Below are 15,476 nucleotides of genomic sequence, written 5' to 3' on the forward strand. Positions count from 1 at the left end.
AAAGAGCACGTGAAGAGCGACGCTTTGAAGCTCTGCGCGTCACGTTTCAACAGCCAGACTATTTTTAGGCCCTCGTTATCTCTCGCAGGACACGACGCTCAGTGGCGGCGAGCGGCCTCGGCCCGCCTACATGTGATTTACTGTACAAAACGTTTATGCAACACACTTCTACCCCGGCCTTCACCCCCCTCTTCCTCCTCCTCCTCATCCCTCTATCCTTGACTTCTCTTCCACCCACACTCTTCCCTGGAAGCTGGTTTGTTCCTGTTGGAAGGTATTGCATCATGACTGAATCACAAACCAGGCCATGACTCTCCAACCAGCTCCTGGCTCGCCAGTTATGGAAAATAAGCAAACCACAGAGACACTGGAGGTATTATTACAAGGTCTGAAACTGTATTTGGCAAGTTTTCTTTCTTAAACAAGTGCATACATGTACAGCTAGAAGCATTTTTTCTTTGTTTTTTTTTATTATTTTTTTTGCCAAGTGCTCAGATTAGTCACATTCTATGTTGGACAGGACCGTCTCCAGACCTAAAGTACACCGATAGACTGAAAAGAAACAAGTGTGACGGGGGAGAGTCTGTTATGAGGAGTACATACCTGTTCATCGTCAAAATCATAGAAACACAATGTATTGAAAAAGAAAAATCAAAAAAAAATTATACAGCCATGTTTACGAAGTATACACTTCCCTTGTGTCCAATATGTACATGTCCGTCAGTTTGTCTGGGGCTCGCTGGATGATTTATAACTGGGCTTGTGTGTGTTTGACTTTATGTCCTGCTGTTGTTGCCGTAGTCGGATTACAAAAGGAAAGAAGTTCGAGAAAAAACAGCTGGTGAACGTTTTAAGGGTCTCTCTCCTTTTTAACTTTTATGTCCCCGGCCAAGATGGTGGCTATTTCCCCCTGCATGAAGGCCCACGGCACATTGGAGCCCACCAGCGGGCACCGCTCGCCGCTGGGGCAGTACACCTCGCCGGTGGCGCCCTGCTGCTTGATGCTCTCCCGGGAGCAGGGGAAGCAGAACTTGTGCGAGGGCACCGACGGGCACTGGACGAAGTGAGTGTCCTCCAGCCGCTCGTGGCACAGAGTGCAGCACAGCGGCACGCTGCCCGGCGGCACAGAAGGGTCTGGAATGCTCTGTGGCGGCGGTGCATGGGGGTCTATGCCAACGGGTGGGTGTAGGGCAGAGGGGTTGGCGCTCACGGGCCCGTCCCTCTGTGTCAGCCTCCTCTGGGACGCCGAGGACGGCGACAGGGGGCTGCCGCTGTTCCGCCGAGCACCCGACGTGGTGGAGTGTACCTGGTTGGCATCCTTAGGTGAGCCCGTGCTGCCTGCGTTGTCGGTGGCGAGGATGAGCGCTGCCATCGGGGACTGACCGTTCTGTGCCGTGGCGGCCTCAGGGGGCGTGGTGCGGGAGTGGGGGGAAATGGTGGAGGGGGGAGCGGCCGAGAAGCCAGGCAAGGCGGCTGGCGGCATCTTCAGGACCTCAGAGGGGAGCCACGGCTGGCCTTCACCACCGTTCATCTTGGGGGCGCTGCCCTCGCCGTCTGGCTCCGGGGAGGCCTTCCTCTTCATGCTCCGTGGGTGCTTCCCCCTGTCTGAGGAAGAGGAAGAGGAAGAGCCAGGGTTAACAACCACACCACAGCACACTACACACACACACAGACACACACACACACCACATTACACAACCCAGAGAGAGAGATACACACACACAAACACACTGCAGCCTGCTGTGTGTGTGAGCAGTGAATGAACCTTTTGGGGGCTTTTTTTGTTTTTGTCAAACCCCCGCGTGCACAGAGGTGAACGGGTGCCTGTCAGCAGCGCGTGGCATGTCGGTTTGAACACGTCAGCGCGTGCGTGAGACCCGCTGACACGTGATTTCAATTTTCTTAGTTTATACTTGTCCAGAACCAGTCCTACCTGTTTTCGAGGAGGTGCCACTGGACTCGTATCCCATCACCCTCTGCATGGCCGCGTGCTCCTTCTTGAACCTGCTGTCGAAGGTGTGCAGCGCCATCAGATCCCGCACCGTCTTCCCTTTCCCGATCCACTCCTTATGGCTGTCCGACATGTCCGTCAGGCTGTCCGGCCTGTGTTTGTCTTTCAGCTCCTCGGGTCTCTTGCCGTGCTCCCCGGGGCCCGGCGCGGCCAGCACCCCGGGCAGACCCATCTGAGCGGGGCGGCCGTTCAGCGGGTGTATGGTCGGTATGCCGCCGTTCACCAAAGGCACCAGGTTGGGAGGAACCGTGCTAGTCCTGCGGGGGTTGGGGCTCTGACGGTTCAGCTCCGGAGGCTCGTCGGGTTTAGGGAATCCGTTGGGCATGGGGAGGCCGTTAGCCTGCCTCCCGGCCTGGTACTCCGGGCCCAGCCGGGGCGGCCGCTCAGACAGCGGGTAGCGGTCCAGAGGCTGCGGCGGACGGGAGCCCGGCTCTCCGGCCGAGTGGTTGATGTCCTTCCCGGCGTGCTGGGGCTTCCCCGGGCCTGGAGAGCGGCCGTCCTGGAAGCCGTGCGCCCGCTTCAGCTGCCGAGCGGTCTCGATAACAAACTCAATCCGGTCGGCGCCCTCGTAGTTGACACATCCGCGGCACACGGGCTCCGTAAAATCCCAGATCATCGCCCACGGCATGCGGGGCAGGTCGCACAGGTAGCAGGACTGCCTTCTGGAGGCAGCGACCGCCGCGGACGACATGTTGTAGCCCCGGAGTGAGTCAAAACTCCCCAAAATGTCCGCCGGTTTGTTTACGTCGCTGCGATGAAGAAAGAACCGACAGTTGAAATAAAGTGAGGTTTTAGATTCCGTCAGAAAGCGGCGGAGTCACACCAACCGGAGTTCATCCTACTTCTGTCCTTCGCCTCCGCGCGCCTCCGTCTGAAGCTCGCGCTTACAATTCAGCTCGAGCTCTCCGTGTAGGGCCGTGACGTCAGCGCCGACACTCGGCTCGTGCTTCGGGCTTCTATTTACTGGATTCTTCGACGACCCCTCAGGCGCATGCGCACCGAGGCTCTATCTTTATCCGGAGAGCTTACGCTTCAAAGATCGTCTGTGTCTGAGATGAGGCATCACTCCGTGTCGGTTTCTCTATGACCACAACGCTGCACAAATTCCTGCTGCGAGAAAACGGAGAACATTTCAAAAGCTGAGAGAAAAGGCTGAAAATTAAGAAAAAAAAAAAAAACGGCAGTAAAGTTTCGCTATTTTATTTATATTGTATTTGATTGTAGAAAATATTGGGTCGCACCAAAGCAAAATGCAGTAACTTCCATTTTATCTGATCAATTTAGCTTTAAAAAACACTATAACGGTAATTATGATCAAATACTCAGTCTGATAATGACGTCAAATGAAATGACACCTTTTACTGTTATTCTTTATATTGTAATTATTATTATTATTATTATTATTATTATTATTATTATTATTATTATTATTATCATCATTATTTATTTACAACATTTATTATTATATTACAGCACACTTGTGATGTTCCAAGTAACTTTTAAAATAAAATTATTTCAGTGGTTTTGGGATGTTTCTGAGCATTTGAAGTGCTACTAATATTTATATTCTAATCAAATAAAATTTGAATTTTAAATATGAAAGGAGAGATGCTGCAACAGAAAAAATAAAAATCTTTCCTGATAAAATATGACACTGATAAATTAATTTTAATGCATTTTCACACCTGGGATCAGAGTCTGAGAGTTATGACTCTGTGCTCTTATTTTAATATCTTGCTATACTGTTGCTATATATAGTAGTAAAATATAATGCATACACTCGACATATTTCTTAATTTTCTTTCAGATATTTCTCATGTTAGAACACTGTGCTTTTGACCCCCTTTTTTCTCAAAATAAAACACATTTGAGAGAAGATATTTGTCTTCATGTTACTGCCAGTATAAAGAATATTTCAAGTCAACTCAGTTTTACTTTCATGGTGTCAAATCATCCCAGGGCAGTTTTCTTCTTGTATATACTTTTCCTATTTTTATATTTCCACTGTTTAAACTGTTCATATTTTTTATATTTTCTCTTGTTTATATTTTTACATTTATCTTTTTAAATATATTTTTTATTGGTACCTCTTTATATTTTTGCTATTCACTTTGCTGCTATAACAATGTAAATTTCCCCACTGTGGGACTCATTATGTTATTTTATCTTCTATTTATTATCTCTCCTATAAACCCAGTTGTTCTCACCAGGAGCAAACACTGAGGCGACTGCAGGGAGGAAAATCTTCCCTTTAAGGGGCAGAAACCTCGAGCAAACCCAGGCTCTTTATTAAGGGCTGCAACACACTGGAACCAGCATTCTGGAATAAGATATATCAAGCTTTGATGTGGGGGTTTATTATCAGAATAATGGAATATAATTAGGGTTTGAATAAGACAGTGGCTTTCAGAGGAGACTTATTTTCTGATGCACACCACTAATAAAACACATCACATTCACATACATGGATGTGTGCAGCAGTGCGGTCAGTCGCAGGGTTACTGTGAAAACACATTCTACTGTTACAACTACACACAGTAAATACTGTCAGTAACACTTAATAAACACAACATAACAACAACATGCGGCTACTGTTTCAAAATAAAAGCAAAACATTAAAAAATAAAAATCTTAATTCTTTATTGTGTTAGTGTCAACTTGCTAATACATAAAATGAATTGAAAACAATCAGCATCTCCTTTTAAATGATCTGAATTTCTTTTGTTAGTCTTAATATTGTATTTTACTCAGATATAATAACGTAGTGAGTTTTCTTTGTGCCTTTTTGTTGTTGGCTGCATGATGTTCAGTCCAACATGACGTTTTATCGTAATTGTGTAAACAGAACTTGATAACTTGACTGGACGATATATATTCTTTTGTACTGTAGTCTGAATATCCTCAACAGACTTTATTGGATTTTATTCTGCTGTGCTGTTACAAATCCCTGTGATCTCTGGAATTTGAGGTAGAGTGAGAGCTCTTCTTCGCCTCATCCCATCTCTGCTTGCAGGGAACCAAAGAGCTTTTATAAATACCAAAACCCAGCAGAGAGTTCAGCTGACGGGCTGCACAGAGGCTCATTTAACAGTTCAACAAGTGTTCAAACCACACAGTTTATTTTGGAAAACAAGTTGGATTCACTCCCTTCCTTTTTCTTTCCTTTTTCTTTTTTTTCCACTTTTTTTTCATCTCTCCATCAAGAGCACCCGAGAAAATAAAAACACATTTCTAGCAATCTGTGAAATTGTTATTTTTTAGGAGTAAAACAAACAAAGACTCTGCAGGATTAAAGCAACAAGTGTGCTGAGGCTGTTTTTAAGCTGAATGGCTGCTTCAGTCCCTCTCTGTTGCATTCCAGTCCCGGTGCCAAACACCGGTGACGTCACAGAGCGAGCAGCCAATCACAGAATTCAGCTGTTGTTACCAAGCAAACTGTAAATCTCCTTCTCTCCATTCAGACTGCTGAGCCGAGCTGAGCCGACCTGAGCCGAGCTGACTGTACACTGAGGACAAACTGAGACCTGGACTCTGGAAATAAAAGCAGCTCTGGTTCTGTTTCTAACAGGACGCGCTCAGATGAGCTGAACTCTGCATTCATGACACAGTTTGCATGAGTCTGAGAAAATAACACATAGTTATAATTACTATGAAGTCCCAAAAGAGACAAAATATGCTGCTATTTAAGTCTTATTTGAAGAACCAAGATGTGACAAAAAAGTATTGTGTTAATAATTTTTCTTTTTTCTTTATTTTTAAACTAATATTATCTGATGTGTTTTTAGTTTGTTTGGTCTACCTTATAATGAAAACAACGTCAACAATATTAATATTGACATGTTAATGTCAATATGCCTTTGAATTGTAATATGATTTGGTCTTTTATTCTCATTTACACATCACCACAATTATTTAACAATTGATTAAATTCAAACTTTTGGGATTCCTGAATAAAAGAACCTGGTCTCACCAAATGGTGTGTGAATAACACGACCAAGTCATTTTGCGTTACTTGCATAACTTCACTTACCGAACTAACAGACTTACTTTTAGCCAAACCTCAGTCTTTTCCTAAACTTTTCCAAGTAGTTTTGGCACCTAAACTTCACTTTAGTTTGCTAAAAGTTATAATCAGTTAAGTTAAAAGTTATGGATAAATTGTTGAAATTGCTGACATTGTCTAAGAGTAAATGGACAGTCAGCTGAAATAGTTTAGGTTGGAGTTATCGTACAAATGCAAACATCATTATGACTTCATTATAAGAATATACATTTATAATGAATAACATCTAGTTTGTGGTCCATTCATACGAACATCTGGAACATGACATGCAGTGTTGATGACGGGGGGCAGTTGGGTTCATCTGTGGGGGTATTTATGAGGGTACGTCTAAAACAAAAGGTTGGGAACCACTGTGACATTGTGACATTAACCTTCACAGTCCGTCCATCTGCTCACTTTATTGTCCTTTAAAACAAACAGTAGGTTCCAGGTGAGGACAGTTTGGTTTTTGTGCTGGAGCAGCAAAAAAATCTCTGTATGACTCGAGTATTTTGAGATGAAAGTAAAAATAGTTTTCTCTATTTTTTAAACTTGTAGTAAATCAGATGGAGGACTCAGATTTGTAGAGGTCAGAGTGAGGAGCTGAGGACTCAGGCTCTGTGATGGTGGCGTTGGTGTCTGGCCAGCAGTGAGTCAGCATCATCATCTGTTACTCACTGACTGTATCGCTGCTCCGGTCGCGGTTTGTCTCCGCTCATCTTTCGTCACGGCGTCATGACACGGCCTGCCTCGCTCGCTCAGTCAGCTGATGTAGAGAGAGGAAGCGAGAGGGAAGGCGTGGTGAACAATGCATCCTGTTTTTTTTTTTCTTTTTCCAGCAAGGTCCCGGCCGCTGCAGGCAAATGTGCAAGAACGGCGAGCTGTTTGCATCCTGGACGGCGTTCACGCAAGATCTGCCTGTAGGCAAATCTACAGTGAGAGAGAGGAAGAACGACAGAGAGGTGAAATACTGCAGGGTTACAGAAAGTTTGTCCCTCAGTTCAAATCTGTTCTCCTCAAACACAGACACAGTGACACGCAGAGGGTTTCTTCAGCTCAGGTGTAGCAGAGCGTTTCCAGAGAGCAGAGGAGGAAGAAACTCTGGTGAAAGTAAAAGAACTGATTCAACTTCTTTATTCAAGTAAAGGTCAAGAGTTCAGGCTCTGAAATGTACTCAAAAAGTAAAAAGCAGTCCTCTTTGTCTGTCATGTCCTATGAGGTCTTGATCATCTTTTTTTGTCTTTTTATGTCTTTTGCATCCTGTTATGTGTCTTATGTCCTGCTGGGTCTTTTTTGTCGTTATGGCTTTTATGTCTCATCGTCTTTCTTTTGTCTTGTTTACTCTTTTGCATCTTGTGAGGTTTTTTAAATTTTGTTATGCTTTGTACGTCTTGTTATGTCTCTTATGTCTTGTCTTTTACACCTTATGTCTTCTATGTCTTGTCATGTCCTTATTTGTCTTGTTACATCTTTCGCATCTTGTGAGGTCTTTAACATCTTGTTTTGTCCCTTATGTCTTTTTTGTCCTGTGAGACCTTTTAGTTTTTGTTAGGTCTTTTTTGTCTAGTTCAGTCTTTTACGTCTTGTCACATCTTTTTTTGTCTTGTTATGTCTTTTGCGTCTTGTGAGGTCTTTTACATCTTGTTGTACCTTGTATGTCTTGTTACATCTTCTACATCTTGTCTTCTACGTCTTGTTATGTCTGTTACTTCTTGCTATGTCTCTTACATTTTGTCTTGTTATGTGTCTTTTATCTGATAAACTGAACTCTACGGTTTCCTTTCAATAGAAATAATCACGATAAATTCTATCATAACTTTCAGCGGGCTGTTGCCCCGGGCAACAGTTTTACTGAACACACTTTGATCGCTGCATTTGCCGTAAAGATTACAGATTTCAGTTTGTCTGACCCACCAGATGCAGTCTGGTAGACTCTGGGTATAAATCTGCTACAGGTCACTTGTTTCAAGCGGCACGCTATCAACATCTTCAAAGTCCCCAGGACACAAGAGACAAACAAGCTAACAGCTGTTAGCTTTTCTTTTGCAGTGATGTAGTAATTTTAAAAACAGAGCTCGCCTCCTGATGTGTAAATGTTCCACCAAAACACTGGCCCCCTTTCACATTATTTTGCAGCAGCACCATCGCTGCATCCTGGGCTTAGCTCCGCCCAAGATGTTTGTGATTGGTTTAAAGAAATGCAAACAAGACAGCAGAATGTGTATGTGTGAGGCCAGATCTTTCTCCAGCATTGAGCACTGAGGTCAGTTCCAAAACTTTTTCTACCGTTTAGTCATTTAGACCCCAAAATATGTTTTAAAAAATGGGGCTCAGATTTAAAAATACCAACATTACCCTTAAAAAGCTTGTTTTGACCTTTTTTAAAACACTTTTGCTGCAGAGAACATCTTAGTGTGAGGCCCTTCTCCTAATGACCCACTACATCCTGCAGATTTCACCCACCATCACCTATAAATCCCCTCAGTCAGCTGACAGATCATCCTGTCGCTGCCTCCCACAGCGTGGGGGGGGGTCCTTCATGTGATTTCACTTCCCAAATGGAAACACAAACATGAACTGACATCAGAGACGACATTTCCCACATCATTCACTCAGCACTTAAAGACACACACTGCGTTATTTCACTGTTTTGAGCCTTTCAGGGTCTGTGTTACATCAGAACTCACTGAGCAACAGAAAACTGAACTGTTCCTATATATATATGTATATATATATATATATATATATATATATATATATATATACATATATATATATATACAGGAGGTCAAACTTTCCCCTAAAAATACCTCCATAACTGAAATGTTTTTTTTTTGTGCAAGATATTCTGAAATATAACTGTAAATGATGAACATAACTTACAGGCAATATTTACAACTTACAGCTTTAGTTTGCTAGAAATGGTCATAGCATCTCTTTGTGTGAGCGTTCAGCTCAGAAATTAACTGAAACCTTTTTTCCTTTTTTGTCTCTGTATGTTTATGAAGCAGCTGAAACAATTTCAACCTGTTTAGGCTTCAACTGTTGTTATGTTGTGTGTAACATTTGCATCTTTCCATTGACTTTAAATGCAGTCCTTGCAGCTCAAAAGTTCTCTTTGCCTCCTGTCTGAACAGCCTTTAAAGGGATGACTGAATTTTCATTTTTGGATGAACTATCCCTTTAAAGCATCAGTCATTCTCTGTAGGATTTCGCAGGCTGTTTTTGGGATTGTTGCGGCCTAAAATGACACACAGGAAATCATTCCTGTCATACAATAACTCCAGGAAATGAATCTTATGTGCAACACATACAGCAGTGTTATTACACTGTTATTTATGACTGTAGCTGCATGCATTTTTGTACATAATTCTCGTATTTCTGTTCATCTTTTATTTTCCATATGTTACAGTTTTAGATTTATATCATGCTGTTACATATTGTAGATAAGGCACATGCACCTTTACACATGAGTTTGTGTCTTTGCTCTCCTGCACACACATGAATTGAATCTCAACTTTCCAGTGCAAAGAGGGAAAAAAAACTGAAAGGCAAAGGGTCAGTCACCTATTTTTAGTGAATATAGCATTAGCATTAAAAAAAAAAACTGCATATATGTAAAATAATTTTGGTATAAAAAACAGCCTTCAGATGTGGACTAACAACACCTCCTCTCCACCTCCTGATTAGAGATAATCCAACACTCCCGTGACCGTGGATCTGTCTGTATCAGACTGTAAACCGGTTGCAGGATGTGGGACGCTACAAGCTAATGAAGCCCTGTGAGCCGGCCGGGTGTGTTTTGCCTGATCAGCGGGGTCTTTAAATAGCCTCCCTGCAGGCCACTCAGATGGGAGAGATTTGCAGACTTGGCCTCGTGTCTGCAGGGGTCGACCCAGTCAGTTTATACAGCTTAGCAAGTTTCACATGGGGGAGGAAGTCTGCACGATGGGAAAGCAGCCCGGGGAGAGGCAGAGCTGGGAGGTGACGGCGGGGTCAAACTCGGAGCTCCAGGAATGATTAACCGTTTACAGTCACAGTTCATTCCTCAGAACTCACTGTGACCGAAAATATCCTTCGGTTCCTTCATCAGCAGCATTACCCAGAGGCCTTCTGGTCACTTGACCCCATCTGGCTCTCATGCTGGAGGTCTCCTGTCTGTAAACATCTGATTGAATTTCTCACCAACTCAGCACAGTTACGTAGATACAGTTGCAGTGGTGTAGTGCAGGACATACACAGCTATACAGAGAGTACGCTGTAAAAATAAGTACATATTTGCAGGGGTGGGAATATCTAAAAACAAATACCACTAATTTTGCATCACTGCACACCGCCTTCCCAACATCAATACTGATTTAAATGAACATGGGACGATAATACATTAAAAAAAAGATTTCATGGTGTATTCATCAGTGTATGGCATAACTGCTAGACAATGACACAAGAAAAAAGACAAAACAAGATAAAAACAATGTAAATACTGTAACAAGACAAAAAAGATGAAACAAGACAAACAAGGCGTAGCAAGACAAAAAACACAAAGGTGAGGTGAAATGAATGAAAAAGATGTAACAAGACAAAAAAAACATAACAAGACAGAAGACAAGGTAAAGGACATAACAAGACAAAACAATGAAACAAGATGAAACAAGGTGAAAAAGATGTAACTGGACAAAATCTACAGAATTGATGTAACAAGAGGAAAGACAACATAAAAGACAAAACAAGACAGAAAGGACATAACTGGACAAAACCACAATATAACAAGACGTAACAATGAAAAACAACCTGAAAGACAAAACTAGACAAACAAGATGTAGCAAAACAAAAGACAATGTAAAAGATGTAACAAGACAAAAAGCCCTAACAAGATAAAAAAAATAACATAAAAGACGTAACAAGAAGAAAAACTAACAAAGTGAGACGTAACAGCAAAAAGAAACTTCATAAAGGAGGTAAACAGACGAGAGAGAGAGACTCAACCGTGAAGAAAAGGTGAGAGTCAGTTCGCAGAAATGTCCCTCAGAGGGCGACTTTTTACTTTTGTACTTCGAGTAGTTCTCAGCAAAAACATACAGTCAGAATGATCATATTATCATCATACTACACTACACTGCAGTTTCAGTGGAGTAATACACTGTAGTAATGTAACATACCTGCAGAAGATGTCACAGACATGAAAAAATCAGGTGAAGGGTTGTAGCCAGCAGGGTTGCCAGGTCCACGGTTCTCAGGCAGAACTGGGTTCTTTTTGAAGTGTTGCTGTAGGACAACTTTTTTGTGTCTGTGGGTTGGGAAGACCTCTTTTGTATGCAAATTAAATGAATGATATCTATGAATGAAGATCCATATTTTGATTGAAATGATATGTTTATACACAGGTCATATCAAACTGACTCCAGGTCAGATCAGCACATGCAGTACTCACATGCACACACATGTATTTACTGTACATATAATATAAGATTAAAATATAGTGAAGTGAAATGAAGCCCGTTTCCCTTCGGATCCACGAGCACTGATTTCACACATGTTCTCTCTGGAATCTGTAGTGACGGAGAACTTTAATCCATGGAGGTGTTCATCCTCTGTGGAGTAGGAATATCATCAGTAAATATGAAGGCAATTTTTCCTGTGAACATGTGAAAGTTTTGTCCTGATAGTGTTACAGACCTGGACAGGTGTGTCACCAGAATAATCAGGATTCATCCTCTGGAGAGCATCAGTAACACCAGCAAAGTTCATGTTCGTCTGTTCAGAAGTTATTGGCGTGTTGATTTCATTAAAGACCAAAGTGTTTGCTGTTCTTCTTTTGTCCTTTAACATTTTCATTTTTAGCATCTGTGAGCTGGTTTGGATTCATTAAGGAGGTGAAACTTTGATCTCCCTCAGACTCTGTGAGACGAGACTTTGGCAGATCGCTCAGTCTGTACTGACAGACATCATTAATTGCCAAAAGCTTGTAAATAGTATTTCAAACGTCTCTTCATGAAACATCCTGTTTAGAGTCGATCCCACTGGGACTGCGGAGGCTAATCTGTTTCTCTGTTTGAGTTTCAGGCCAATTCTTAATTATTTGGACCGCTGACAGTTGCCTCCGATTGAGGCGAGATAAAACAGAAATGTGTTTAATTTTTTGCCCTGAATGCATCATCTGTTCCACATCATCAAAGCCTGAGCTCTGTGTACGGAGATGCTTCATTTACCAAACGCTGTGTTTAAAAATTAAAGCCGTTTTAACACATCAAAGCTGATACTACAAAGCTATTTGCTCAATTATTGAGAGGCTGCGCTCGCTGTGTGTCCGTCTGAAGCCTCCTGCTCGTACAGTGAGGCGCTGATGTCTCGCTGACTGTCACAGCACAACAAACGTCCACCGACTCACAAACACAACGAGACAAACGGACAGAGTTGACTGTACAGCAGTCTGATGTACTACACTGTGTGGATTCCTGATGTTTCTCATGAAACTAATCATCATCGATTGTTTCAGCTTAATGTTACGAAAATCAGTCACCACTTTATTCTTCAAGATTGTATTTGTTTAACTAGTCTTTATATTACCTTATTTTGTCTTTCACTAACAAAGACCTCACCATATGTTCAGTATAAAAACTAGTTTATTGGATTGGTGACGTGATCTGCAGAAGACGAGAAGAGAATTGTGTGCAGAGGGATGGTAGGAGTGGAAGGAAGGGATGTAGGGACTGAAGATGAAGGGGTCTAGGAGAGGGATGAAGGAGTCAAGGGATGTAGGGGTTGAGAAGAGGGATGAAGGAGTCAAGGGATGTAGGGGTTGAGAAGAGGGATGAAGGAGTCAAGGAATGTAGGGGTTGAGAAGAGGGATGAAGGAGTCAAGGGATGTAGGGGTTGAGAAGAGGGATGAAGGAGTCAAGGGATGTAGGGGTTGAGAAGAGGGATGATATTTGGCAGTGGACCAAACCAATGTGAGATATAATGAGGGGGAGGACACAATTTTTCAAACCTTGAAAACTGTTTTGCATCTATAATCAGCACAGGTGCTTCGTCACAATACTGGATCTCACTGGCACTGACTTCATTATTTTACTTCACTATTTTATTTTATAAAAGTACTACTGACTGCTGCAAATTACTGGTCTCACTCACCAGATGCACTCTGGTGGCATTGCAGCAACCTCCTAGTCGCAACCTACACACTAAAAACAGCAAATTAGCAGCTGAGAGGCTAATGGTACAAACATAAGCTAACAGCTGTTACCTTTTCTTTTGCAGTGATGTAGTCATGTAGGTATTTTAATACCAGAACTCACCTCCCAACATGCAAATGTTCCACCGAAACAAGTTCCCCCTTGGCACTATTTTGCAGCAGCACCAATGCTGCATCCTGGGTTTAGCTCCGCCCAAGACAACTGTGATTGGTTTAAATAAATGCAAACGTCTATAGCAGAATGTGTGTGTGTAGAGGCAGACCTCTCTCCATCACTGAGTGCTGTGGAGAGAAGTCTGGCTATGTGAGACTAGCTAACTACTGACCGATTTGGTTTTGTGATTGTACATACATATTTCAAACACTCATTGCCAAAGCCATTTTCTTTCGCAAGCTTAGGTCGTGGTTGCTGCTTTTATTTTATTTTGTTAAAGACAGAAAGCAGAAGCACTTTAGGTTAAAAGGAAAAACTACTTTTATACGAGCAAAAATGCTGTACACATGAGATTTATCACTATTAATGGAGGATGTTCAAATCATCACCTTCATTTGGTTTTAATATCATAATAAATATTGTACTATTGACTTTTTATCGTGGGTTTTTGGTATCATTAAATCTCTTCCCTCCCTTCCCTCACCTTCATATTTAGGCTGTAGTAACACAGCAGCACGTTCGACTGTAAACAATATAAATTTATTGTGTTTGTCTGATGCGAGTTGTCTGGCAGGTCGACGAGGCCGCCGCTCTGCTGTTAAACTCCCCTGCAGGCCGTTCTGCATTCCTGTCACTGCAGGGACTTGTGGGTAAACCCCACACAGCAGATGTGTTGTGTTTCCTGGTAAACAGAGGCCAGGCGATGCACTTCAATCCCCTCACTTATCAGCACGTAACTTTATTGTCAGGATATTACCAGTAATGAACTGCTTCCTGTTTACTGAGACGCCGCTGCTGCTGCTTTCTTCTTCTTCTTCTTCTTCTGGCACGGCACCAACAGCAGTCTGTTTACCATTTCAACAAACACATCTCCATCTCATTTACATGCCGGGAGCCTCTTCACAGAGTCAGCCGGGCCTCTGTGTGCAGCAACCACTCCCCATCAGATGGACACATCTCCCCTCCCGGACAGATACACACTCAGGAAGTGACTCACTGATCTATTGATAGACCTCCAAACTAATTTAAATCAATAAGTGCTGGGAACAAAAGGTGATCGGACAAAGAAGGATAAAAGCCTCATCAAGCTGCATGAACATGTCCTGCTCTCAGACACCTTTTCAGCCAGCCAGAGAGGTTTGGTGTTGTGTTCACTGACGGCTGTTTCAGGCTTTTAAGCCGGGACTAAGACTCAGGATGACGTCTTCAAACACAGCTACATCCAGGAAAAACTGTAACAATTAAGCACAAAAATCTGATATGCATTTCCATGACAACGAGGCTACACACCTGAAGGTGTGTCTTTTAACTGAAGATGAGTCTGAGGAGGCTCGAGTCGAGCAGGTGTAAAGCAGTGCATAAACTGTTCATATACGCCTCTAGAAGAAACACGCTCTTTCCTTAAATTCTTCACACTAAAAGTCCTCTGTTCTTACGTTATGTAAATGCTTTTATTATGAAGCAGCACAAACAGGGAATGTTTTCATTCGGGGGGAGGGGTGGCTGAAAGTGAATATGAAATGGTAAAATAATGCAGACACCTTAAAGTACAGACAGCGACACAAGAAAGAAACTTCATTTCACAACGTAAAGATTCTGTTAGAAGCCACAGAAGTACTGAGAGCTGAACACAAAGAGACTTTCTCTCTGCTCTCCTGCACATACATGAGCTGAGTGCCACAACACTCGCTTGTTCGAGGGGCAGAAAAACTGATCACGCGATAAAACTGATAATGGAAATCTAAACCAGCGCAGCACAGTTTGACTCAGTGTGATCAAAAGCACCGGTGAAAAAGCCCCTGAATGAGATTCAACAATCAACTATCTTTCTTGTAGCAGCTTTAAAAATGTCATAGTGCGCTTGTTAGCATTCAGGTCAAATCACAGCAACTAATATAGCTGCAGACCTTTAGCTAACCTTTTGACTCCTCCATACAGGAGTTATATTTCACTCTGAACCGAAACATGTCGACCTGCTGGAGGCAGGAAGAGTCGGAGGATCACCAAAATCGGTCGGTCCCTCAGATGTCTGACAGCTGGGTATGAGGTCTAACTCTGATCATCAAAGTATCTACTC

General features: G+C 42.7%; 1 protein-coding gene across 1 annotated transcript; it reads right to left on the bottom strand.

Annotated features, from left to right (window-relative positions):
• Positions 1–374: 374 nt before the first annotated feature.
• irf2bp2b (interferon regulatory factor 2 binding protein 2b) lies at positions 375–2,947 on the bottom strand. Its single transcript, XM_084714605.1, has 2 exons — positions 1,934–2,947; positions 375–1,605 (listed from the first exon to the last, which is right to left on the bottom strand). Exons 1-2 carry the CDS (start codon positions 2,700–2,702, stop codon positions 851–853), a joined length of 1,524 nt encoding a protein of 507 aa, XP_084570731.1. The 5' UTR covers positions 2,703–2,947; the 3' UTR covers positions 375–850.
• Positions 2,948–15,476: the final 12,529 nt, after the last annotated feature.

The sequence above is a fragment of the Lutjanus erythropterus genome, chromosome 3 (assembly GCF_056507025.1).
Source record: "Lutjanus erythropterus isolate fLutEry1 chromosome 3, fLutEry1.hap2, whole genome shotgun sequence".
In the NCBI taxonomy this organism is placed as follows: domain Eukaryota; kingdom Metazoa; phylum Chordata; class Actinopteri; order Lutjaniformes; family Lutjanidae; genus Lutjanus; species Lutjanus erythropterus.